Source organism: Pristis pectinata, chromosome 5, assembly GCF_009764475.1.
Source record: "Pristis pectinata isolate sPriPec2 chromosome 5, sPriPec2.1.pri, whole genome shotgun sequence".
NCBI classification, from domain to species: domain Eukaryota; kingdom Metazoa; phylum Chordata; class Chondrichthyes; order Rhinopristiformes; family Pristidae; genus Pristis; species Pristis pectinata.
Window position 1 is genome coordinate 2418217 of NC_067409.1, and position 25989 is coordinate 2444205.

Consider the following 25989-nt stretch of genomic DNA (forward strand, 5'->3'; position numbering starts at 1 on the left):
GGTGACACATGCTTGGAGGCTCAGGAGTGTGGTAGGTGGTAGCAGGAACTTACAAAGTGATGTTGGGCTCTGGGTGCAGAGGGGAGAATTTTTTTTTGAGGAAATTGAGGAGAGCCAGACTGTCTCAGAACATTCTGGTGAACTTCTACCGGTGTGCAGTGGAGAGCATCATGACATACAGCATTACTGCTTGGTATGCCAGCTGCGCTAGGAAGGAGCAGAAGGCTTTGCAGAGGGTCATCAAGATGGCCCAAAACATTATTGGGACTCGGTTACCAGCGATGGAGGACATCTATCAGGCTCGATGTCGGAGCAGGGCTTTAAACATTATTCGAGAACCAGCTCACCTTCCTCACTACATTTTTAAACTACTCCCCTCTGGTAGGCGATACAGGACAATACATGCGCACACTACAAGACTGAAACATAGCTTTTTTCCCAAAGCCGTTAAATTGTTGAACATGGACTGACACCTCCTATACATACATACACATACATACTATGTCTCCCCCCCTTTACCGGCTGGACTCATCATGGTGATATTTAATATATTGATATTGATATGCTGCTGATTATCATTATTATCACGGTTCATTTGCACAGCGCCTTTTTTTTATACTTTATATTTGTGTAAGTATGTTTGTTTTATTTTATAGTTATAATTGCTCTTACCAATTTACTGTTTTGGTTTTTATTAGGCAAGGGAGTGCCATGGTAATCTCATTGTGTTGTTGTTGCAACAGTACAATGACAAATAAAGAATAAACAAACTAAACAAACAAACAGAAGTGGAGCTGATTGAGGACATGGAGACACCAGAGACTGCGGAATCTGGAACAACAAGTAACCTGCTGGAGGAACTCAGCAGGTTGAGCAGCACCTGCAGGAGGAAAGGAATTGTCCTGAAAAATCAACAATTCCTTTCCCTCCCACGGATGCTGCTCGACCCACTGAGTTCCTCCAGCAGATTGTGTGTTGCTTCATTGAAGAAATGTTCAAGGTCCCACTTAAAAAAATCCACTCTCTCAGATCATTATTTTATTCAGGCGTTTTATTGGGATCTGGGTGTGATCGGCAGGGTCGGCATTTATTGCCCTTCCCTAATCACCCCTCGAGAAGGTGGAGGTGAGCGCCTCCTGCAGTCCTTCTGGTGAAGGTGCTCCCATGGTGCCACTGGGGAGGGAGTTCCAGGATTTAGACCCAGTGAGAAGGATCGGTGATGTATTTCCAATTCAGGATGGTGTGTGACCTGGAGGGAAAGCCGCGAGTGTTGGTCGCCCCTAGTAACTGCCGCTCTTTACTCTCCTGGTGGTTGGGGGCGTGTTGGGCAATGCTATGGGAGTAGCCTGCAGTGCGCTGTTGGGGATTTTCCCCGCTTCCTGTAGCACGGAAGTACACAGTGATCTAATGTCCCGGTGGGAGTGTGCTGGTGATTTAGAGTCAAGCAAAGCACTGATAACAGAAACTTGTCTTTCTACCACACCTTCAATGTGGTCAACTATGCCAAAGGAGTTTCCAAATAAAACCTGACACCAAGCCACAAAAGATATTAATGCATGAGTCTAGAAATGAGACTTGTAGAACAGAAGGACCTAAGAGTACAGGTACATGGTTCCCTGATAGTGACACTGCAGGTAGACAGGATGGTGAAGAAAGCTTTTGACCTGCTGGGCTTAATCAGTCAGGACATTGAGTATAGGAGCTGGCTTGTTATGTTGCAGTTGTACAAAACATTGATGAGGCAGCATTTGGAATATTGTGGTCACCCTGCTATGGGAAAGATGCCATTAAGCTAGAGAGAGAGCAGAGGAGATTTACAAGGATGTCGCCAGGACTCGAGGGACAGTTATGGAGAGAGGTTGAGCAGATTGGGACTTGTTTCATTGGGCCATAAGAGAATCTTATAGAGGTGTATAAAATTATGAGGGGCATAGATAGGGTGAATACACTCAGTCTGTTTCCCAGGGTTGAGGAATCAAGAACTAGAGGGCATAGGTTTAAGGTGAGGGGGGAGAGATTTAATAGGAACCTGAGGGGCAACTTTTTCACCCAGAAGGTGGTCAGTATACAGAATGAGTGGCAAGAGGAAGTGGTTGAGGCAGGTACATTAACAACATTTAAAAGGTACATGGATAGGAAAGGTTTAGAGAGATATGGGCCAAACACGGGCAAGTGGGACTAGTTAGCTGGGAATCTTGGTCAGCATGGACCAGTTGGGCTGAAGGGCCTGTTTCCGTGCTGTATGACTCTATGACTACTGGCTTGGTTGAAGAGTCAGGTTTTAAAGAGCAGCTCAAAGGAAGGGCAAGAGCGGAGAGGTTCTGGAAGGGAATCCCAGAGGTGAGGACTCGGGCAGCAGAAGGCATGGCCACCTGTGGTGAAGCAATGACATTCAGGGATGGTCAGCAGATCAGACCGGGAAGAGCCGTGAGGTCACGGAGATGGGCAATGCCCTGGAGAGACAATGCAAGTATGAGAATTTCATATTGGAGCTGTTACTAGACGCTCAGAGGATATAAGACTATGTTGGGTTGGTGAGACACAAACCCAAGATCCAGAGCCTGGTGCCCAGCCTGAGCCGGCAGGACCTGCCTTACAGGTGCCTGGAATCAGCACAGATCGAGCCAGGCCAGGCCGGCTCTTCATAAGTAAATGCACCAAGGTTCAGCGGTGTGGGAGGTGACAGGGCTGACTGACCGTCCAGGAGAGGCAAGTTGCACCGCAAGCGGTTCTTTCTGTAGAGCCTGGCTACCTGAGCCCAGGCCGATGGGATAGGGTTATTTTGTTGGGTTATGTAGGATAGAAGATAAAAAAATGTACTAGGGCTTGGGCCACATTCAGATTGTCTGTGGTGATGGTGCAATGAAATTCCTTAAGAGCTCACAGAGTAAAAGTATATACGGTAATGATAAATACAGAAATAAATAGTGTTCAAAATATTAAGAGGAATAGATAGAGTGGACAGCCAGCGCCTCTTTCCCAGGGCACCAATGCTCAATGCAAGAGGGCATGGCTTTAAAGTAATGGGTGGGAAGTTCAAGGGAGATATCAGAGGAAGGTTTTTCACCCAGAGAGTGGTTGGGGTATGGAATGTGCTGCCTGGGGCAGTGGTGGAGGCAGGTACATTGGTCAAATTCAAGAGATTACTAGATAAGCACATGGAGGAATTTAAAATAGAGGGATATGTGGGAGGAAGGGCTTAGATAGTCTTGGGTGAGGTTTAAAGGTCGGCACAACATTGTGGGCCGAAGGGCCTGTATTGTGCTGTACTGTTCTATGGTCTAAATACAACGATGAGTGCAAAACAGCAGAATGATGAAATGCGTTCGGTTAGGCATTACTGTAATACATCACAGACTGCCAAGAACGGCCCTCTCCACGTTGCTGACTCTCGCACGTTTCCTCTTCTAGGTCAGGACTGTTTGCCGTGGGTCCGGAGTCGGCTGGAGCTGACCCAGGGCCTGCATGCTACAGGAAAGGTCAGTAACTCAAACACCGACCAAAGTCAGCATCATCCACCAGTCACTGTTCACCTGCTGGATGCTAGCCATGAGCTTACAGTGGCTGGTCACACTGCCTGGGCTGAGCATTTATAAAATTTCTTCACTGCAACGTTGAGTTCTTGATATACATATATAAATGACCTGGGTGAAAATGTAGATGGGTAGGTTAGGAAGTTTGCAGACAATGCAAACATTGGTGGTGTTGTGGACTGTAAGATTGCCAAAGGATGCAGCAGGATACAGATCGGTAGCAGATATGGGTGGAGAAATGGCAGATGGAGTTTAATCTGGCCAAGTGTGAGGTGTTGCACTTTGGGAGATCAAATGGAAAGGGACAGTACACTGTTAATGACGGGACCCTTAGCAGTGTTGATGTGCAGCGGGATCTGGGGGTCCAAGTCCATAGCTCCCTTAAAGTGGCTGCACAGGTTGATTGGGTGGTGAAGAAGGCCTATGGCATGCTTGCCTAGGCATTTAATTACTAGTGTAATTAGTTCAGCACATCATTGTGGGCCAAAGGGCCTGTTCCTGTGCTGTACTGTTTGATGTGCTATGAGTCCAGTTCTGGGCACCACACTGCAGTCAAGAGTCGGGAAGTTATGTTGCAGGTTTATAAAACTCTAGTTAGGCCACACCTGGAGTATTGCATTCAATTCTGGTCACCCCATTACAGGAAGGATGTGGAGGCTTTGGAGAGGGTGCAGAAGAGGTTCACCAGGATGCTGCCTGGATTAGAGGGCGTGCATTTAAGGTGAGAGGGGGAAAGTTCAAAGGAGATGTGTGGGGCAAGTTTTTTTACACAGAGAGAGGTGAGTGCCTGGAATGTGCTGCCAGAGTTGGTGGTGGAGGCAGATACGATAGAGGAGTTCAAGCGCTCTTAGGCACATGACTGTGCGGAGAATGGAGGGATATGGACACTGTGTAGGCAGAAGGGATCAGTTCAGTTAGGCGTTTAATTACGTTTAATTAGTTCAGCACATCATTGTGGGCCGAAGGGCCTGTTCCTGTGCTGTACTGTTGTATGTTCTATGAGTCCAGTTGTGGGCACCACACTGCAGCTCTTCAGGAGAGCTGGAGTTTCACTAGCAGATTCATGGGCAAGAACATGGCAGATACAACATAATGTGGAAAGATGTGAAATTATCCACATTGGTGCACATCATAGAACAGCAAAGTATTTCTTAAGTGCTGAGAGATTGGATACTGTCAGTGTTCAAAAAGACATATGTGTCCTTGTACATAATTTACTCAAAGTCAACATGCAGGTAGAGCAATCCATTGGGAAGCCCAATAGTAAATGGTCTTTCTTAGATGAAATGCTTACAGGAGTAGACACGAGGGCATAACTTTAAGGTGAGAGGGGGGAAGTTTAAAGGGGACATGTGGGGTAAGTTTTTTTTACACAGAGAGTGGTGGGTGCCTGTAACGGGCTGCCAAGGCAGTGGTGTTCAAGATGCTTTTAGATAGACACATGAATGTGCGGGGAACAGAGGGATGTGGATCATGTGCAGGCAGGAGGGATTTAGTTTAATTTGGCGTCGCGTGATGGGCCGAAGGACCTGTTCCTGTGCTGTACTGTTCTGTGTTCTACGAATAGTGAAATACTGCAATTATATAGGGCCTTACTGCAGAGAGTTGTGGACACAGCTCAGCACATCATGGAAACCAGCCTCCCCTCCATGGACTCTGTCTACACTTCTCGCTGCCTCGGTAAAGCAGCCGGCATAATCAAAGACCCCACCCACCCCGGACATTCTCTCTTCTCCCCCCTCTCGTCGGGCAGAAGATACAAAAGCCTGAAAGCACGTACCACCAGGCTCAAGGACAGCTTCTACCCCGCTGTTATAAGACTATTGAACAGTCCCCTAGTACAACAAGATGGATTCTGAGCTTCCAATCTACCTCGTCGTGGCCCTTGCACCTTATTGTCTGCCTGCATGGCACTTTCTCTGTAACTGTAACACTTTATTCTGCACTCTGTTATTGTTTTACCTTGCACTACCTTGCTGACCATTGAGGGGTCAGCAGTGGAAAGGGTGAATCTCTGCAAGTTCCTGGGCGTCAACATCTCAGAGGATCTGTCCTGGTCCCTACACGCTGATGCAATCACGAAGAAGGCACGCCAGCGGCTCTACTTCACTAGGAGTTTGAGGAGATTTGGTACGTCACCAAAGACTCTTGCAACTTTCTACAGATGTACAGTGGAGAGCATTCTGACTGATTGCATCACCGCCTGGTATGGAGGCTCCAATGAACAGGATCACAAGAGGCTGCAGAGGGTTGTAGACTCAGCCAGCTCCATCACGGGCACAACCCTCCCCACCATCGAGGACATCTTCAAGATCCCGGCCTTTTCCCCATATCCCTTGATACCCTGACTAATTAGATACCTATCAATCTCCTCCTTAAACACCCCCAATTATCGGGCCTCCACAGCTGTATGTGGCAATGAATTCCATAAATTCACTACCCTCTGGCTCAAGAAATTTCTCCTCATCTCTGTTCTAGATAGGTACCCTCTAATTCTAAGACTGTGCCCTCTAGTCCTGGACTCACCCACCAAGGGAAACAGCTTGGCCACATCTACTCTGTCCAGTCCTTTCAACATTTGAAATGTCTCTATGAGGTCCCCTCTCATTCTTCTGTACTCCAGTGAGTACAGTCCAAGAATGGTCCATGAACCCATGAACACTACCTCATTACTCCTCTTTAGCACTATTTATTTATTTAACTTATAGTAATTTTTATGTCTTGCACTGTACTGCTGCCGCAAAACAACAAATTTCATGACATCTGTCAGTGATAATAAACCTGATTCTACTCTCTCCACACTCATAACTGTGTGGTTACGCACAGCTTAAACACCATCTATAAATTTGCCGATGACACCACTATTGTTGGCAGAATCTCGGATGGCAATGAGGAGGCGTACAGGAGTGAGGTAATTGGCTGGTTGAGTGGTGTCGCAACAACATCCTCATTCAATGTCAGCGAGACCAAGGAATTGATTGTGGACTTCAGGAAGGGGAAGTCAGGAGAACACACACCAGTCCTCATTGAGGGGTCAGCGGTGGAAAGGGTGAGCAGCTTCAAGTTTTGATTCTCATTCTACCTGATTGCACTATTGTAATGAAATGATCTGTATGAGCGGTCTGCAAGACAAGTTTTTCACTGTACCTCGGTACAAGTGACAATAATAAAATCAATTTACCAATTTTTGAAATTCACCAGATTGGTTCCAGGGATGGCAGGTTTGTTGTATGAGGAGAGATTGAGTAAACAGGGCCTGTATTCTCCAGGGTTAAGAAAGTACTAGGTAGATCTCATTGAAACTTGCAGGGCTCAACAGACTGAATGCAGGGAGGGTGTTTCCGTTAGCTGAGGAGTTGAGGACTCAGAGTCTCAGAGTAAGAGGTGGGTTTAGGACTGAGATGAGGAGAAATTTCTTCTGCCTCAGAGGACAGTGGAAGCTTGGTCATTGAGTTCATTCAAAACAAAAATCGATAGATTTCTGGAAATTAAGGGAATCGAGGGATATGGGGGTTTGTGCGAGAAAAAGGCACTAAGCTAGAAGATCGGTTGTGATCCTGATGAGTCTGAGTCCAGGAAACTCGTATGAGTCTGAGAAACAACCTTCCACATCACCCAGAGATTCACCAGGATGCGGCCTGGATTGTGTGTAAGCCCTGCCACAACTGACGGCTGGTCTAGGACTCTATTTTGAACTGGTATTGTCGCCTGGCATCCCTGATAGCTTTCCAGAGGTCGTATCTCAATTTCTCGTAAAGGTCAGGGTCACCTGATTTGAAGGCAGCAGTCCTCGATTTCAGTAAGGAGTGGATCTCCCGGTTCATCCATGGTTTCGCAATGGGTGAATCTGTGGAATTCATTGCCACAGACGGCTGTGGAGGTCGTCGTTGGGTGTATTTAAAGCAAAGGTCGATAAGTTCTTGATTAGTAGGGGCATCAAAGGTTACGGGGAGAAGGCAGGAGAATGGGGTTGAGAGGGAAAAATAAATCAGCCACGATTGAATGGTGGAGCAGAATCGATGGGCCGAATGGCCTAATTCTGCTCCTGTGTCTTATGGTCTTGTTTTGCCAGGAATGAGGGAGGTGGAGGGATAACCATAGACGTATATAAAACAAGAGGCATGGATGGGGTGGATAGTCAGAATCTTTTCCCATGGTCGGGGTATCAAGGGCAAGAGACCATAGGCTTGCAGTGAGAGTAAAGAGGTTTAGAGGGGATCTGAGGGGCAAGTTTTTTTACCTCAAGGTTGGTTGATATCTGGAACTCACTGCCAGAGGAGGTGGTGGAATTGGATACATTTACTATGTTTAGACAGTTTGATAAATTGGCTTATTATTGTCACATGTACCGTAAAAAACTTGTTGTATATCATCACATCATTTCATCACATCAGTACATTGAGGTAGTACAAGGGAAAACAAAAACAGAATGCAGAATAAAGTGTTACAGTTACAGAGAAAGTGCAGTGCAGGCAGACAATAAGGTGCAAGGTCAAAATGAGGTAGATTGTGAGGTCAAGAGTCCATCTTATCGCACTAGGGGACCGTTCAATAGTCTTATAACAGCGGGATAGTATCGAATGGGCAAGGCATGGTAGGATATGGACCTAATGTGGGTAAGTTGGATTAGTGTATTGGTGAAAAGGTCAGCATGGACGTGGTGGGCCGAAGGGCCTGTTTCTGTGCTGTACCACTCTCAAACCACATCATCTTCCCCTGTGTGGGGTATGACTCCAACCACGGAATGGTGGATAAAGCCCGAGGGCCTTGGGTGACCCACTCCTGCTCCTGTTTCCTATGTCCCAAGCTTTTCACTGTACCTCAGTACGTGACAATAATAAACCAATCCCAATCCCATAAATGAGGAGAGAGAGGTAGAGCTTGGTTAGGTTATTGACTACTGAGTACAGGAGTTGGGACATCATGTTACAAGTGCAAGAGGTCGGTAAGGCCACAGTCAGAGTACTGCGTACAATTCCGGTCGCCCTGCTGTAAGAAGGAGGGAGTGGAAAAAGATTTATGAAAATGTTCCCAGGACTGGAGATTTTGAGTTACAAGGAGAGACTGGATAAGCTGGGACTGTTTTCATAGAACATAGAACAATTACAGCACAATTCAGGCCCTTCGGCCCACAAAGCTGTGCCGAACATGTCCCTACCCTAGAAATTACTAGGCTTACCCATAGCCCTCTATTTTTCTCAGCTCCATGTACCTATCCAACAGTCTCTTGAAAGACCCTATCGTATCCGCCTCCACCACCGTTGCCGGCAGCCCATTCCACACACTCACCACTCTCTGAGTAAAAAACTTACCCCTGACATCTCCTCTGTACCTACTCCCCAGCACCTTAAACTTATGTCCTCTTGTGGCCACCAATTCAGCCCTGGGGAAAAGCCTCTGACTATCTACCCTATCTATAGCTCTCATCATCTTATCTTTCCCTGCAGAGCAGGAGGCTGAGGGGCATAGATAAAGTGAATAGCCAAAGCCTTTTCCCCAGGGTAGGGGAGTTTCAAAACTAGAGGGCATAGGTTTAAGGTGAGAGGGGAAAGACTTAAAAGGGACCTGAGGGGCAACTTTTTCATGCAGGCAGTGTGAATGAGCTGCCAGAGGAGGTGATTGAGGCAGGTACAAGATAAGATAAGATTTCTTTATTAGTCACTGTACATCGAAACACACAGTGAAATGCATCTTTGTGTAGAGTGCTCTGGGGGCAGCCCGCAAGTGTCGCCACGCTTCCGGCGCCAACGTAGCATGCCCACAACTTCCTAACCCGTACGTCTTTGGAATGTGGGAGGAAACCGGAGCACCCGGAGGAAACCCACGCAATCACGGGGAGAATGTACAAACTCCTTACAGACAGTGGCGGGAATTGAAACCGGGTCGCTGGCGCTGTAATAGCAGTCACACTAACCACTACACTACTGTGCCTGCCCCACAATTGTTCCCAATGATCTGGATTCAATCTAGGCGATGAGCAGCCTCACTAACTGCGGAATACAACGTGTTCAATAACAATATTTAAAAGACAGTTGGACAGGTACATGGATAGGAAGGGTTATGAGGGATATGGGCCAAACACAGGCAAATGGGACCAGTTCAGGTAGGTAACTTAGATGGCATGGATGAGTTGGGCCAAAGGGCCTGTTTCCGTGCTGTATATTCCTATGACTTTATGAGCTGGAGAGGAGGGAATTCCTGAGCATGGAGCCTTGGCAGCTGAATATCCATTGTGTCTACTGTTTAAGCTGACCATCTGGTTGGTGTTGTTTTCCCAGGGGGTCCACTCACTATCACTGACGCTAACCTCTGCCTGGGACGTCTGTTGCCGGATTATTTTCCCAAAATCTTTGGAGCCACAGAGGACCAGCCACTGTGGAAGGAAGGGGCCCTCAAGGAGTTCCAGAAGATCACAGAGCAGGTCAACACCTTCCTGTCCAGCCAATCACAGCGCAGCGAGGCGAAGGGCTCCAGCCAGTCACGAATGACTATGGAAGAAGTTGCCCTCGGGTTCATCCAGGTGGCTAATGAATCAATGTGCCGACCAATCAGAGCTCTGACTCAGGTACCTTGCGAGAGTTCAGGTGGGAGGTGGAAGAGGTACAAGGAACAAGTTGCCCCTAAGGACCCTTTTTCCTAGGGTAGAGGAGCTTTCTCCCAGGGGAAGGGAGTATGAAACTAGAGGCCATACTTTTTAAGTTGAGAGGGGAAAGATTTTAAGGAGACCTGAGGGGCAGGTTTTTCACACAGAGGGCAGTGGGTAGATGGAACGAGCTGCCTAGGTGGAACATGCGGGTATAATAAAATTTAAAATACACAAGTGACTGCAGGTGCTGGAAATCTGGAGCAACACACAAGATGCTGGAGGAACTCAGCGGGTCAGGCAGCATCTGTGGAGGGAGATGGACAGTTGACGAAGGGTCACAACTGTTCATTTCCTTCCTCAGATGCTGCCTGACCCGCTGAGTTCTTCCAGCATTGTGTGTGTCGCTTAAAATACATTTAGAGAGGTGCGTGGATAGGAAAAGTTTAGAGGGATATGGACCAAATGCAGGCAAGTGGGACTAGCTCAGGAAGGTACCTTGGCATGGATGAGTTGGGCCGAAGGGCCTTTTTATGTGCTGTATGACTCTATGACAGTAAACAAATAAAGCTGTGCATTTAAACGGGGTACAGGTGTATAAGTACACGGCTACATCCAGGCTCAGGTGTTTTGGTGTATAGACCCATGAGAACAAATACAAGTGCTCAGGTACATGGTTCAGGTACACTGGTATATGAAGATGGGTACACTTCTACATGCCGCAACATGCTGCAGGAACTCAGTGGGTCAGGCAGCATCTGTGGGGGGAGAGGAACTGTCAAAGTTTCGGGATGGAAACCCTGCATCAGGACTGAGAGTGGAGAGGGATGAGAGAGAGTATCCGCACTCAGTCCCGATGCAGTGTTTCCGACCCGGAATGTTGATAATTCCTTTGTCCCACAGATGCTGCTCGGCCCACTGAGTTCCTCCAGCGGCCTGTGTATAGCTGGGGGATGAAGATGCTGGGAGAGGTGGAGCCGGGCCAGGCGTGGGATGTGTATTCAGCTCCGAGGTTGTGACCAGCAGCCCCTGGCAGTCGGTCTCCGTCACCGCCACCGCCAGCACCGACTTATTTCATTGGTCAGTGTAAGACTCTGTGCTTTCTGCTCTCCCGTCACAGGCGAAAGGCCACGACACTTCCCGCCACATCCTGGCGTGTTTCGGGGGTGCTGGAGGGCAGCACGCCTGTGCCATCGCCCGGTCCCTGGGGATGAAGACCGTCTTCATTCACAAGTAGGTACAGGATTCAAACACCTTCATCATTTGGACTTTCCTCCCTTTAAGGGCCGGTGAAGCGCAACATATTAACTCCGTTTCCTCTCTGTGAGTCTCGCTGACCACCTCTCTTGTTTACTCTTTATCTGTCATTTCTTCACCCTCTGCCTTTCTCTGGTGCGTGGTCATTCATCACTTAGCATTCTTGTTAATTTCATTCTATTCTCCTTGTGGCTCCTTTCCCTCACTCTACCGGTCTGTCTCTATTTCTGTGTCGCCCTCTGCTTCTTGGGTTTTATTCTCTCTGTGATTCCCTTTTTTCTCTCTCTCTTATTTCCCCTCTTCCCCACTTTCCCATCTGTCCCCCACCTCCCTCCACTCTGTCCCTTATTCCTTCTCCCCATCTTCTGTCTCCTCCCTCTGTCTCTCTTTCCTCTCACTTCTCCCCCTCGCTTCTCCCACTGCCTCTCTGCCTCTTCTCGTTGACTAACATTTCCTTTTTCTTTCTCCCCATCTCTCGCTCCCCACCTTACCCCCCTCACCAACCCCACCTCGCTCCCCCTCTCTCACCCCTCTTGCCCACCTTGCCCCCCATCTCTCCCCCAACTAACTCTCCCTCTACCTTCCTCCCTCTCTTTCACCTCCCCCTCCTTCTCCCCCACCTCGCTCCCCCCTCTGCCTCTCTCCCCCACACCTCGCCCCATCTCTCCCGCTTGCTGTGTCTCAGGTACAGCGGGATCCTATCAGCCTATGGGATGGCGCTGGCTGATGTGGTGCACGAGGCCCAGGAGCCGTGCTCGGCGGTGTATGAAGCAGCCTCGTATCCCCTGCTGGATCAGCGGATAGCAGCACTGGAGGAGCAGTGTGTGAGCGCTCTCCTCGCCCAGGGATTTCACAGGTACCTGCTGTGTCAGACAGCACTGTGGGCATTCTCCACACAAGTGATGCCTAGTGCTAGGTCTATTCAAGGCTGAAGTCGATCCTGTTTAGGGACGAGGAGTTAGTGCAGGAAAGTTGCACTGAGGCGAGAGATCAGCCATGATCTTATTCAATGGTCGAGCAGGCATAAAGTGCCAAATGACCACCTCCTGCTTCTGTTTCTTAGAAAATAGAACAGTACAGCACAGGAACTTTCCCTGAAAGCGGCGTCACAGGTAGGGGTGGTGGGAAGGCGTTTGTCACGCTGGCCTTCATCAGTCAGGGCACTTAGTATAGGAGTTGGGACATTATGCTGCAGCTGTACAGGATGCTGGTGAGACCGCATGGAGTACTGTGTACAGGTTTGGTTACCCGGTTATGGAAAAGAAGTTATTAAGCTGGAAAGAGTGCAAAAATTTACGAGGATGTTGCCAGGACTCATGGGCACGAGCTATATGGAGAGGTTGGGCAGGGTAGAACTTTATTCAGAGAACACAGAACAGTACAGCACAGCATGGGAACAGGCCCTTCAGCTCATAATGTCTGTGCCGAACACAATGCTGAATTGAGGTAAATCTCTTGTGCCTGTACATGATCCATTTTAGTGCAAAGGGATCAAAGTTGTCACAGTGGTGTTAAGCTTAGTGATTAGGTTTGTGCCGGTTGGTTCAAGAACCGTGGTTGAAGGGCTTGGACCTGGTGGTGTGGGACTTCAGGCCTCCTGCCCAATGGGACCTGAGAGATGATGGCATGGCCTGGATGGTGGGGATCTTTGATGATGGATGTTGCCTTCTTGAGGCAGCACCTCCTCTAGATGCTCCCGACGGTGGGGAGGGATGTGCCCGTGATGTATTGGGTTGAGTCCACTACTCTCTGCAGCTGGAGAATTAGTAGCCACTGCAGATTTTTCTGTGCCCGCCCCTTACTCTGGCTCCCTGAGGCTCTCTCCTTGGCCCCACAGTGACATCAGCCGCACACTCCACACCAGCTTCATCGTGTAGCTCGGGATAACACCCAGCTCCAACCACCACCACCCATCTCAGCCCCTCCACGCTCTGAGGAGTGGGGGGAATCTCAGGCTTGTCGAGCCAGAGAAGGTTACAGATAAAGCAGCAGCTAGACCAATGGCAGGATTTGAAATGAGGATGAGCACTGGATGAGGAGAAGGCCATTCAGCCCCTCAACTCTGTTCTGCAGTTCAACTGAGATTGTGACCAGATTAGTAAATTGGTTTATTATTGTCACGTGTACCGAGGTACAGTGAAAAACTTTGTTTTGCATGCCATCCATACAGATCATTTCATCACATCAGTGCACTGATGTAGTACAGGGGAAAACAATAACAGGATGCAGATATATATACGATGACAGTATCCCAACTTTCCCCTCCCATTAATCCCTCCGATCAACCCAGTGGCCTGCTCCTGTTCTGGTGCTTGAACCCCACAATGGTGCCACCCCTCCTCCTTCTGTAACTTCCTGCAGCTCTTCAAGCATCCAAGATCTGCACACTCTGCTGGTCCATAGCTCCCTGGAAGTGGCTGCACAGGTTGGTAGGGCAGTGAAGAAGGTGTATGGCGTGCTTACCTTTATTAGTCGAAGCATTGAGTTCAAGTCAGGAAGTTATGCTGCAGCTTTATAAAACTCTGGTTAGGCCACATCTGCATTCAGTTCTGGTCGCCCCATTATAGGGAGGATGTGGAGGCTTTGGAGAGGGTGCAGAAGAGGTTCACCAGGATGCTGCCTGGTTTAGAGGGCGTGAGCTATAAGGAGAGGTTGGACAAACTAGGGCTGTTTTCTAGCATCGGAGGCTGAGGGGAGATCTGATAGAAGTTTATAAATTATGCGAGGCATAGACAGGGTAGATGGTAGGTATCTTTTACCCAGGGTTGAAATGTCTAATACCAGAGGGCATGCATTTAAGGAGAGAGCCAAAGGAGGTGTGTGGGGCAAGTTTTTTACACAGAGAGTGGTGGGTGCCTGGAATGTGCTGCCAGGGGTGGGGGTGGAGGCAGATACGATAGAGGTGTTTGAGAGGCTCTCCAAATATGCAGATCATGAAGAGATGTGGACCATGTGCAGGCAGAAGGAATGGTGTAATTAGGCGTCATTATATTAATTAACTCAGCACAATACGGTGGGCTGAAGGGCCTGTTTCTGTGCTGTACTGTTCTGGGTTCTTTCTTTTTCAATCTTTTTATTAATTTTCAAATTAGTACAAAATAATATATCTAACATTAGTAATTCTACATCTGGTGCAGGGAGATCAGGATAGCAATCGTAACAGTTAATGTGTATAATCACAAGGAGTAAAAAACAGTAACCTAGACCTCCCGTCTCTTATTAAGTGAACATGATACAAAAGGAAAATTTGAAGAGATTTAATTATATGAGAAAAGAACCCCCAAATAAAAAAAATATTGACAATAAACCAAAAGAAACCAAAAACTTCAAAACAAAAACTTGACTGATATTTCTTCAATTAAAAAAAACATTACTATGTCATCAACTCCGGTCCTCTGTATTCAAGGGTTATTGAAAGGGATCTGAGAAAGGTCAGCTTATATCATATGGAAATATTGAATAAATGGGCTCCAAACTTCCTCAAATTTAAGCGAAGGATCAACAGTGCCACTCCTCATTTTTTCTAAGTTTAAAGCTGCTATAGTTTGAGAAAACCAGTGAAAAGTGGTGGGGGGTATTGGATCCTTCCATTTGAACAAAATGGATCGCTTGGCCATTAACGTGACAAAGGCGATCATACGACGAGCAGAAGCAGATAAATGGCCAGATTCCATCATTGGTAACCCAAAAATTGCAGTAATAGGATGAGGTTGTAAATCAATGTTCAATACAGATGAAATCATGTTATAAATGTCTTTCCAATATTTTTCCAACAGGGGACAGACCCAAAACATATGTGTCAGGGAAGCCACCTTCGAATTACATCTGTCACATATAGGATTTACATGGTGGTAAAAATGGGCTAACTTGTACTTGGACATATGGGTCCTGTGAACCACCTTAAACTGTATCAAAGAGTGTCTGACACACATTGACGATGTATTAACTAATTGAAGAATTTTCTTCCATGTCTCTGTGGGTAAAAGTATCTGGAGTTCTCTTTCTCATTCATTCTTAACTTTATCAAGTTCCTCTGAACGTATTTTCATAATCTGATCATAAATTATTGCTATCAGGCCCTTCTGATAAGGATTAAAACCTAAAATTTTTTCCATAATTTCAATTTTATATGGTGTCGGAAAAGAAGGTAAAGTAACTTTTTAAAAATCTCTAATCTGTAAATATTGAAGAAAATGTGATCTAGGCAGATTGTATTTATTAGACAACTGTTCAAAAGATAAAAGTTGTCAATGAATAAATCACGAAAACATGTTATTCCCTTCATTTTCCATAAGGAAAAGGCTGAGTCAATTCTAGATGGTTGAAAGAAAAAATTAGATTGGATAGGACTTGATAAATTTATTCAATCCAAAAAATTTATGAAATTGAAACCATATCCGTATTGTATTTTTACTATTGGATTAGTCATTTGTTTACTCAATTTACTAAGTGCAAAAGGGAATGAAGCTCCTAAAATAGAAACTAATGAAAATCCTTGCACTGATTCACACTCAAGGTGTACCCAACAGGGACAATGAATTGCATCTAAATCTTGTGCCCAGAAAATTAAGTATCTAATATTAATTGCCCAATAGTAAAATCTAAAATTAGGCAAAGCCATACCACCATCCTTTTTGAATTTTTGTAAATATTTCTTAGTTAACCTTGGGTTTCTATTCTGCCATATAAATGAAAGAATTTTGGAATCAATAGTGTTGAAAAAGGATTTCGAAATAAAAGTTGGAATCGCCTGAAATAGATACAAAAATTTTGGTAAAATATTCATCTTAACTGCATTAATTTGGCCAATCAATGATAGAGAGAATGGGGACCATTTAGTAAATAATTGTCTAACGTAATCAATTAGAGGTAAAAAGTTCACTTTAAATAAGTCCTTGTGTTTCTTGGTAATTTTAACACCCAGGTACGTAAAGTAATCAGTCACTAATCTAAATGGTAATTGCCTAGGGACTTGCATGTTTAATGGGAAAAGTTCACTCTTATGTGTTCTGGGTTCTATGTCCTTCCGTGAGCATCCTTGAGTTTGATCTCGCAGTGTTGGTGGCCACGGCTGGCTCGGCACTGAGCTCTGGGATTCCTTGGCTAACTCTGCCTGCCTCTCCGCCCCGCTCCGTCTTTCACGCTCTCTTTCTCCAAGCTTCCGGTCACCTAGCCTGATGCTTCCTTATGCAGCCTGCTGTCGGTTGTGGATTGATTGCTCCCCTTGGGAAGCACTTTGGTTTGTTCCACTGTGCTAGAGGCGCTATGTAAATGCAGGTACGTGTTGTTGGTGATTCCAGGTCACAGATCAGGACAGAGGCGTTCCTGCACATGCGGTACAAGCTCACGGACTGCGCCCTCATGTGCTCTGCCAGTGGCCACCCTGCCCGCCAGGATACTGACTCCTGTCACCATGGAGACTTCCGCACAGCATTCAGCACCAGGTCAGGAAACTCCAGAAGGTTCCAAAATCTACTTCTACACTGCACCTCGGATGAGGAGACGGGGCGGGGAGGGGGATGTTGCTCACCATCTTTTCTACCTCATCAATGGTTATGGGATAGAATTCCCAACCTGCCTGAGCTTTCTGAGCCCAACTTCCCACCTCTGCAGGACAGATACAGGAGGAATGATTAAATTGGTTTATTATTGTCACATGTACCGAAGAACAGTGAAAAACTTTGTTTTGCATGCCATCCATACAGATCATTTCACTACATCAGTACATTGAGGTAGTACAAGGGAAAACAATAACAGAATGCAGAATAAAGTGTTACGGTTACAGAGAAAGTGCAGTGCAGGCAGACAATAAGGTGCAAGGTCATAACGAGGTAGATTTTGAGGTCAAGAGTCCATTTTATCATACTAGGGGACCATTCAGTAATCTTATAACAGCGGGATAGAAGCTGTCCTTGAGTCTGGTGGTACGTGCTTTCAGGCTTCTGTATCTGCTGCCCGATGGGAGGGGGGAGAAGAGAGAATGTCCGGGGTGGGTGGGGTCTTTGATTACGTTGGCTGCTTTACCGAAGCAGCAATGTGTAGATGGAGTCTGTGGAGGGGAGGCTGGTTTCCGTGATGTGCTGGGCTGTGTCCACAATTGTCTGCAGTTTCTAGCAGTCCCGGGCAGAGCAGTTGCCGTACCAAGCCGTGATACATGGGGATAGGATGCTTTCTGTGGTGCATCAATAAAAATAAGTGACTTTGCAGATGAAAGTTGGGACATGCATACAACTCCTTGACTTTGTGGTGCTGGATTAGTACATTTTCAGAACTATTTGATATCATTTATATTAATACCTGAACACATTTTTAATTCACCTTTTTTAGATGTTACACAGTATTATAGAGTTGTACAACACACAAACAGGCCCTTCAGCCCACCATTCTGTGCCGACCATGATGCCAAATTAAACTAATCCCATCTGCCTGCAGATGATCCATATCCATCCATTCCCTGGAGACACAGGAGACCACAGATGCTGGAATCTGGAGCAACAAACAATCTGCTGGAGGAACTCAGCGGGCCCAGCAGCATCTGTGGGGGGGGGGGGGGGGGGGGGGACGAAGTGTTGACGTTTCGGGTTGAGACCCTGCATCAGTTCTGATGAATATGCACAAAAAAATTAGCTCCTCATGTCACCTTTAAACTCCCCCCCCCCTCACCTTAAAACCACGTCCTCTGGTGTTTGATATTTCTACCCTGGGGAACAGACTCTGACTGTCTATCCCATCTGTGCCTCTCATAAGTTTAAAAACCTCTGTCAGGTCTCCCCTCAGCCTCTGATGCTCTAGAGAGAACAACCCAAGTTTGTCCAACCTCTCCTTATAGCTTATGCTCTCTAATCCAGGCAGCATCCTGGTGAACCTCTTCTGCACCCTCTCCACAGCCTCCACCTGTAATGGGGCGACCAGAACTGCACACAGTACTCCAAGTGCAGTCTGAGTAAAGTTTTTTACAGCTGCATCGTGACTTCCTTACTCTTATACTCAGCACCCCTACTGATAAAGACAAGCATGCCGTATGCCTTCTTTACCACCTTATCCACTGGCATAGCCACTTCCAGTGAACTATGGACCTGGACCCCAAGATCCCTCTGTAACTCGATGCTATCGAGGTGCCAACCATTGACTTTTTCCTTTCATTTGACCTCCCAAAGTGCAACACCTCACACTTACCTGCATTAAGTTCCATCTGCCACTTCCCTGCCCATATCTGGAACTGATCTATATTCCGCTGTATTATTTGATAGCCCTTTACCCTGTCCACAACTCTGCCAATCTTTGCATTATCTGCAAACTTCCTAATCCAGCCATTTATATTTACATTCAAATCATTGTGGGGAATGGTGTTGGTGGGCTGTGGGGAATGGTGTTGGTGGGCTGTGGGGAATGGTGTTGGTGGGCTGTGGGGAATGGTGTTGGTGGGCTGTGAGGATTGGGTTGGGCTGTGGGAAATGGTGTTGGGCTGTGGGGAATGGTGTTAGTGGGCTGTGGGGATTGTTGGTGGGCTGTGAGGATTGGGGTGGGCTGTGGGGAATGGTGTTGGTGGGCTGCGGGGAATGGTGTTGGTGGGCTGCAGGGATTGTTGGGCTGTGAGGATTGGGTTGGGCTGTGGGGAATGGGTTGGTGGGCTGTCGGATTGGTGTTGGGCTGTGGGGATTGGGTTGCACTTTGGGATTGGGTTGGTGGGCTGTGGGGATTGGGTTGGGCTGTGGGGATGGGGTTGGGATATGGGGATTGGGCTCTGGGGATTGGGCTGGGCTATGGGGAATGATTGGATCATTGGACAGTAAGGGGAGGGCACCAGTGGGGTGCAGGCTGTTTGGTGAGTCAGTGCTGGTCTGACTGGACACACCGTGCTGGGTTGCAGGTACATGAAGGAGTTCGGGTTCGTGATCCCGGAGCGGCCAATCGTCGTGGACGACATCCGTGTGCGAGGCTGCGGCAAATCCGGCATCAGGTCGGAGCAGAGGATGAGGCCCAGTGACAGAGCAGCTCGTATGGAAACCGTATGTTGGAGGGTGTCGCCCAATCCCTGCCACTGACCCCTGCTACTGACCACTGACCCCCGTCCTGTGACCTGATCACTGACCCCCGCCCGGTAACTCAGCCACTGACTGGTACTGACCCCTGCCTGGTGACCGGGATCATTTCTTCCTTATTAGCCCAGGTAGAGGCGAACTGCACACTTTGTAAAGTCAATGTTTAAAACTGAGGTGAACTTTATCAGTGTCAACCGAGATTGAGGAGACTGCCGCCAGGAATCAGAGGGGCTGCATTCCTTCAGGGGGCTATGGGAACGTCTTTGAACCTTTTCTTCTGTCCATCTGGTAGTCTCTGCTGTGGACAGCGAGGAAGACAGCAGCATGTTGATCAGAGGGAACATTGGCAGTGGAATTTAATCCCAACGAGTGCAAGGAGATGCATTTTAGAAAGTCAGACAGGGGTAGGACGTGTACTACAGTAAGGAATGTTGATGAACATAGACACCTAGGGTTCTCAGTGCACAGTTCCTTGCCAGTGGTAACGCAGAATCAGAATCAGGTATATTAACACTGACGTATGACGTGAAATTTGTTTTGCGGCAGCAGTACAATGCAAGACGTAAGTAATACTATTAGTTACAAAAATAAATAGTGCAAAAGAGGAATAACGAGGTAGTGTTCATGGGTTCATGGACCGTTCAGAAATCTGATGGTGGAGGGGAAGAAGCTGTTCCTGAATCATTGAGTGTGGGTCTTCAGGCTCCTGTACCTCCTCCCTGATGGTAGTAACGAGAAGAGGGCATGTCCCGGGTGGTGAGGGACCTCAGTGATGGATGCCGCCTTCTTGAGGCACCGCCTCTTGAAGATGTCCCTGATGGTGGGGAGGGTGTGTCCGTGATGGAGCTGGCTGAGTCTACAACCCTCTGCAGCCTCTTGCGATCCTGTGTATTGGAGCCTACGTACCAGGCGGTGATGCAACCAGTCAGAATGCTCTCCACTGTACATCTATAGAAATTTGTAAAGAGCCTTTGATGACAAACCAAATCCATAATCCATAGGGTAGTGAAGAAGGCATACAAGATGCTTGCCTTCATAGGATGGGACACAGTCGGGATGTTATGTTAGAACTTTACAAGACACTATTAAGCCTGCTCTTGGAGCATTGTGTGTGGCTCTGGTGACCGCACTGTTGGAAGATTCACCAGGATGCTTCCAGGACTGGAGCACTTTAGTTATGGGGAGAGATTGGAAAGTCTAGACTTGTTCTCACTGGAACGAAGGAGACTGAGGGATGACCTGACAGAGGTTTATCAGATTATAAGAGACATAGGCATGGCAGACAGAGTCTTTCTTCCCTGGTAGGGGTGTCAGAAACAAGAGGGCACAGGTATAGGGCGAGAGAATGGAGTTATAAAGTAAGAGGGGTCACAAGGTGAACATTATGTAAATACAGCAAGAGTAAAGATGAACAATGTTCGGAGAGATCTAGATGCACAAATCGCAAAACGTTAGTGGGCAGGTGCAGCAAGTGGTTAGAAAGGCAAATGGCATGTTGGCCTTTATTGCAAGAGGGTTGGGGTTTAGAAATAGAGAAGTATTGTTACTATTGTTCAGGGTGCTGGTAATTGGTTTATTATTGTCACGTGTCGAGTTACAGTGAAAAGCTTTTGTCTGCGTGCCTTCCAGACAGATCATTCCATTCATAAGTACATCAATGTAGTACAAAAGGGGGAGAAAACAGAATATGGTGTTATAGCTACAGAGAAAGTGCAGTGCAGGCAGACAAATAAAGTGCATCGACCATGATGAGGTAGATCGAGAGATCAGGGGTTCATCTCTATTGTAGGTCTGGCTGCACCTGAAATACCGCACACAGTTTAGGCCCTCTTATTTAAGAAAGGATTGAAGGTATCAGAGGCATCTAGAAGAGATTTACTGGGCTAATTCCTGGATGAGAGGATTGTCCTATCACAAGCAGCTAAAGAAGTCAGATCTATATTCTTTGGAGTTTAAAATAATGAGGGGTAACCTTATTGAAACATATCAGATCCTGAGGGGGGATGTCAGAGTAGATGTTCCCACTCGTGGGAGAGTCACGACACAGGGGACACAGTTACAAGATACGGGGGTAGTCATTTAAAACTGAGGGGAACGGGAACTTCTCCTCTCAGGGGAGGCGAATCTCTGGAATTCTCTACCCTGGAGACCTGTTGAGGCTGGATCACTGGGGGTATTTAAAGAGGAGGTGGATAAAGTTTTGAAAGATCGAGGAACTGAAGGCTGTGGGGAAATGGCACAGAAGAGAAGATGAGGCCTGGGGCAGATCATATTGAAAGGCGGGTCTGGTTCGAGGGGCTGAGTGGCCTACACCTGCACATTTCCTTTTATTTTAAGTTTTCTGTTTCCCAATTGGTCAACAGGAGGTAAAATGTTACTTTGACAGTGGTTATCTGGATACTGCTGTGTACCTCCTGGAGGAGCTGTCGTGTGGTCACACCATCTGTGGGCCTGCAATCATCATTGATAAAAACAGGTAGGCAACTCTGGTTACATCTCACGTGAGCAGGTGTCCATATCCTTGTCTGTTACACCCAGTTTAGCAAGAACTTAGTTTTAAAATTCTTATCTTTGTTTTCAGTTCCAACATGGCCTGTCTTCTCAGAGTCATGAACAAGGGGGCAGAGTTACAAAATAAGGGGCTGCCCATTTAAAACTGAGGTGTGTCGAAATTTCTTCTCTGGTGGTGAACCTCTAGAACTCTCTGCCCCCGAGGATAGTGGAGGCTGGATCATTAGATATATTTAGAGACGGATAAATATTTTAGGGCTATGTGTTTGTATTCTCCTGACCTGTATAACTTTCACCAGACGTCGGAGATAATCTGCGCACCTCCCATTCTGAGCTCTTGCACTAACTGTATTTAAATTGGTTTATTTTTGTCACATGTACCGAGGTACAGTGAAAAACTGTTTTGCATGCCATCCATACAGATCATTTCATCACATCAGTGCATTGAGGTAGTACAAGGGAAAACAATAACAATGCAGAATAAAGTGTTAACAGTTACAGAGAAAGTGCAGTGCAGGCAGACAAATAAGGGCCACGATTGGGAGACTGAGATTTCCTCTTTAGTGTACAAGAGTTCCACTCAAGAGTCTGAAAACAGCGGGACAGAAGCTGTCCCTGAGCCTGGTGATATGTGTTCTCAAACTTTTGTATCTTGTACCCGACGGGAGAGGGGAGAAGAGAGAATGTCTGGGGTGGGAAGGGTCTTTGATTATGTTGGCTGCTTTCCCAAGGCACTGGAAAGTGTAGATGGAGTCAATGGAGGGGAGGTTGATTTGCATGATGGACTGGGCTGTGTTCACAACTCTTCAATTTCTTGTGGTCTGGGGCAGAGCAGTTACCATACCAAGCCGTGATGCATAGGATGCTTTCTATGGTGCATCTGTAAAAAATTGGTGAGGGCCATCGTGAACATGCCAAATTTTCTTAACCTTCTGAGGGAGTAGAGGTGCTGGTGTGCTTTCTTGGCTATAGCTTGAACGTGGTTGGATTAGGACAAATTGTTGGTGATATTTACACCTAGGAACTCAGAGGCTCTCAACCACCTCCCCCTCAGCACCATTGAGAGAGGTAGGGGCATATACTGCCCTGCTCCCTGAAGTCAATGACCAGCTTGCTGACATCGGTTTTGCTGAGATCAGATTAACCAGGATCTTTTACAATCTTAGAGACACATCGTTAATTTCACTGTTTCTTTCTTCAATTCCCCAGCACCATTCTGATCGAACCAGACTGTGTGGCTGTCATTACACAGTACGGTGACATCAAGATCACTGTGGGTAGTGGTAAGGTGCAAGCTGTTGGGCCAGAACTGGACACAGTCCAGCTCTCAATCTTCTCCCACCGCTTCATGAGCATTGCAGGTACAGACAATGGAAGGGGGGGGAATGGAGATTAAATAGGAATAGGGGTGGGTGTTGCTGGGAGACTCTGTGGGAGGGGGGTACTGAGGGAGGGTCACACTGTGGGAGGGGCGGTACTGAGGGAGGGTCACACTGTGGGAGGGGGGTACTGAGGGAGGGTCACACTGTGGGAGGGGTGGTACTGAGGGAGGGTCACACTGTGGGGGGGCGGTACTGAGGGAGGGTCACACTGTGGGGGGGGCGGTACTGAGGGAGGGTCACACTGTGGGAGGGGTGGTACTGAGGGAGGGTCACACTGTGGGAGGGGGTACTGAGGGAGGGTCACACTGTGGGAGGGGCGGTACTGAGGGAGGGTCACACTGTGGGAGGGGCGGTACTGAGGGAGGGTCACACTGTGGTAGGGCGGTACTGAGGGAGGGTCACACTGTGGGAGGGGCGGTACTGAGGGAGTGTCACACTGTGGGAGGGGTGGTACTGAGGGACTATGTGTGTGCACTGCCAATGAAGTGCATTAATTTGTGAGGCTCAGACAGTCAAGGCCCTCCCTCTCTGCCCTGCACTTTCCCACAGAGCAGATGGGTCGAATTCTGCAGCGAACCTCCATCTCCACCAACATCAAGGAGCGGCTGGACTTCTCCTGCGCATTGTTCGGCCCGGAGGGCGGCCTGGTCTCTAACGCCCCCCACATCCCTGTGCACCTCGGTGCTATGCAGGAGACTGTGCAGTTCCAGGTAAGGTCTGCCCACTCCGAACATTGGGCACCAGGGCAGTGTTGTGTCCGAGGTGTGGATCAGGGCACCCACATCACACTTTGTCACCTCTCTTGTGGGACTATTGTGGGGAGGAAGAAAGAACATATCTCTGACACTTGCACATCCTCCCCCATCCATATGATCCGGAATTGGCCAAAATTGAAGTCGGCTTCGCTACAAGGTTCAGGTCTGACCTTAATGCATTCTCTCTGAACCTGGCCAGGTGTAAGGTTCAGATGTAACCCTAACGCAGTCTACCTGAGTCTGTCCGGGTACAAGGTTCAAATCTGACCCTGACGCAGTCTGTCTGAACCTGACCAGGTATGGTGTTCAAATCAGACCCTATCGTTTCCTACCTAACCTTGACTCAAGCCCAAGTGCTCAGAACCAGACTCAACCCACATGGCCATCACCGTAAGTACAACAGTAAACCTCGGCCTCGGATGCCCCGTTTAGATTAGCGAGGACACTGAGGCTGAGAGCTGGGTTCAGCGGTGTGGTGTCCAGTCTTCTGCCAGGGCTGGGAGAGCACAGGGCCAGGGGGAATGCACTAGACCAGTCCAGGAGAGAGCCACAGTACTCGGGGTCAATGCTGCTGGTCTCTGAGCTGAGAAACAGCAGCAGGAAGCTCCTGCCCCAGGTCCAAGCCTGTGGTATGTGATGGCTTCACTGGGCTTCTGGTGGAGGAAGTCACCCTCTGCTGACCATGACCTAGTGAAGATACCTCCTCCCACCTTTCCACTGATCTACATAACACCCAACCTCACCACCCCCTCAACTCATGCCCCAACACCCCTCAGGCCTGAACTATCACCCATCCGGCCCCACACATGTGGCCTGAGTTATAGGGTGAGGTTGGGCATGGTAGGACTTTACTCCTTGGAGCCGGGAGAATGAGGGGTGACCTTATAGAGGCGTATAAAACCATGAGGGGCATCAATAGGGTGAATGCACACATCTTTTTCCCAGGGATGGGGAATCAAGAACTAGAGGGCGTAGGTTTAAAAGAGACCTGAGGGGCAACTCCTTCACCCGGAGGGTGGTGGGTGTATGGAACAAGCTGCCAGAGGAAGTGGTTTCATTAGCAGCATTTAAAGGGTACATGGATAGGAAAGGTTTAGAGGGATATGGGCCAAATGCGGGCAAATGGGACTGGCTTACACATGGGCATCTTGGTTGGCATGGACCAGTTGGGCCAAAGGGCCTGTTTCTGTGCTGTATTATTCTACAACCCTATGGCATCATCTTCCCATAGACTTGTTCACTTCAGGCTGAGGAGAAAAACTGCACTCACTTTGACGGCTTCTGCAATTGAATAGTTCACATATTCCCTATGTTTGAGCTGACAACTCAATTCTCAATGTATCTGAGTGTTTTTGGTCAGTGCCAGGGAAGGAAGCTGCCAAATGTCTTGGGATTCTTGGATTCCATTTGATTCCTGAGTGGATTTCTTTCCCCGACAGATTAGTCACTTGGGCAGCGAACTCAAAGAGAACGACGTGATCCTCAGCAACCATCCCAGCGCAGGTGGAAGCCATCTCCCCGACCTCACGGTGATCACGCCGGTAAGGTGTCCAGTAGTCTATGCACATACAGTGGTGGCAGGAAGGTGCAGAAGAGATTCCAGCACCTTGCCCTCTATCCCCAAGCCCCTACTCACCACATAAGGATCTGGGGGAGTTGGAGAGAATGTGGGGAGGATAAAAAACAGGTTTAATGTAGGATTAGTGTGAACAGGTGATTGATGGTCAGCACAGTCTCAATGGGCCAAAGGGCCTGTTTCCATGCTGTATCTATGACTCTATGACAGCTGGGCATCTGAACCACACCCCCGACACTCCTCCTTCACCACCCCAACCTAGCGGAGAACTACCCCCCAGTGAGATTATCTCTTTAATCTTCCTGGCTCAGGTGATCACACAGACCAAGTAGTGCCTATCCTTCTGCGTG

The 25989-nt window shown here is 47.8% G+C and overlaps 1 protein-coding gene across 4 annotated transcripts in view; it reads left to right on the forward strand.

The window, feature by feature from the left end:
- The window catches only part of oplah (5-oxoprolinase, ATP-hydrolysing), a 72229-nt gene that overhangs the window by 23934 nt on the left and 22306 nt on the right, over nt 1–25989 (forward strand). For 2 of the 4 annotated variants that reach the window (XM_052016812.1, XM_052016813.1), the window contains exons 9-18: nt 3412–3479; nt 9812–10098; nt 11237–11349; nt 12059–12229; nt 16674–16817; nt 19244–19382; nt 21779–21891; nt 23136–23287; nt 23858–24018; nt 25503–25604. In XM_052016812.1, the coding sequence (XP_051872772.1) occupies nt 3412–3479; nt 9812–10098; nt 11237–11349; nt 12059–12229; nt 16674–16817; nt 19244–19382; nt 21779–21891; nt 23136–23287; nt 23858–24018; nt 25503–25604 (1450 nt within the window). The remainder of the gene's footprint in view (nt 1–3411; nt 3480–9811; nt 10099–11236; nt 11350–12058; nt 12230–16673; nt 16818–19243; nt 19383–21778; nt 21892–23135; nt 23288–23857; nt 24019–25502; nt 25605–25989) is intronic. The other 2 variants (XM_052016814.1, XM_052016815.1) reach the window with 2 other exon arrangements.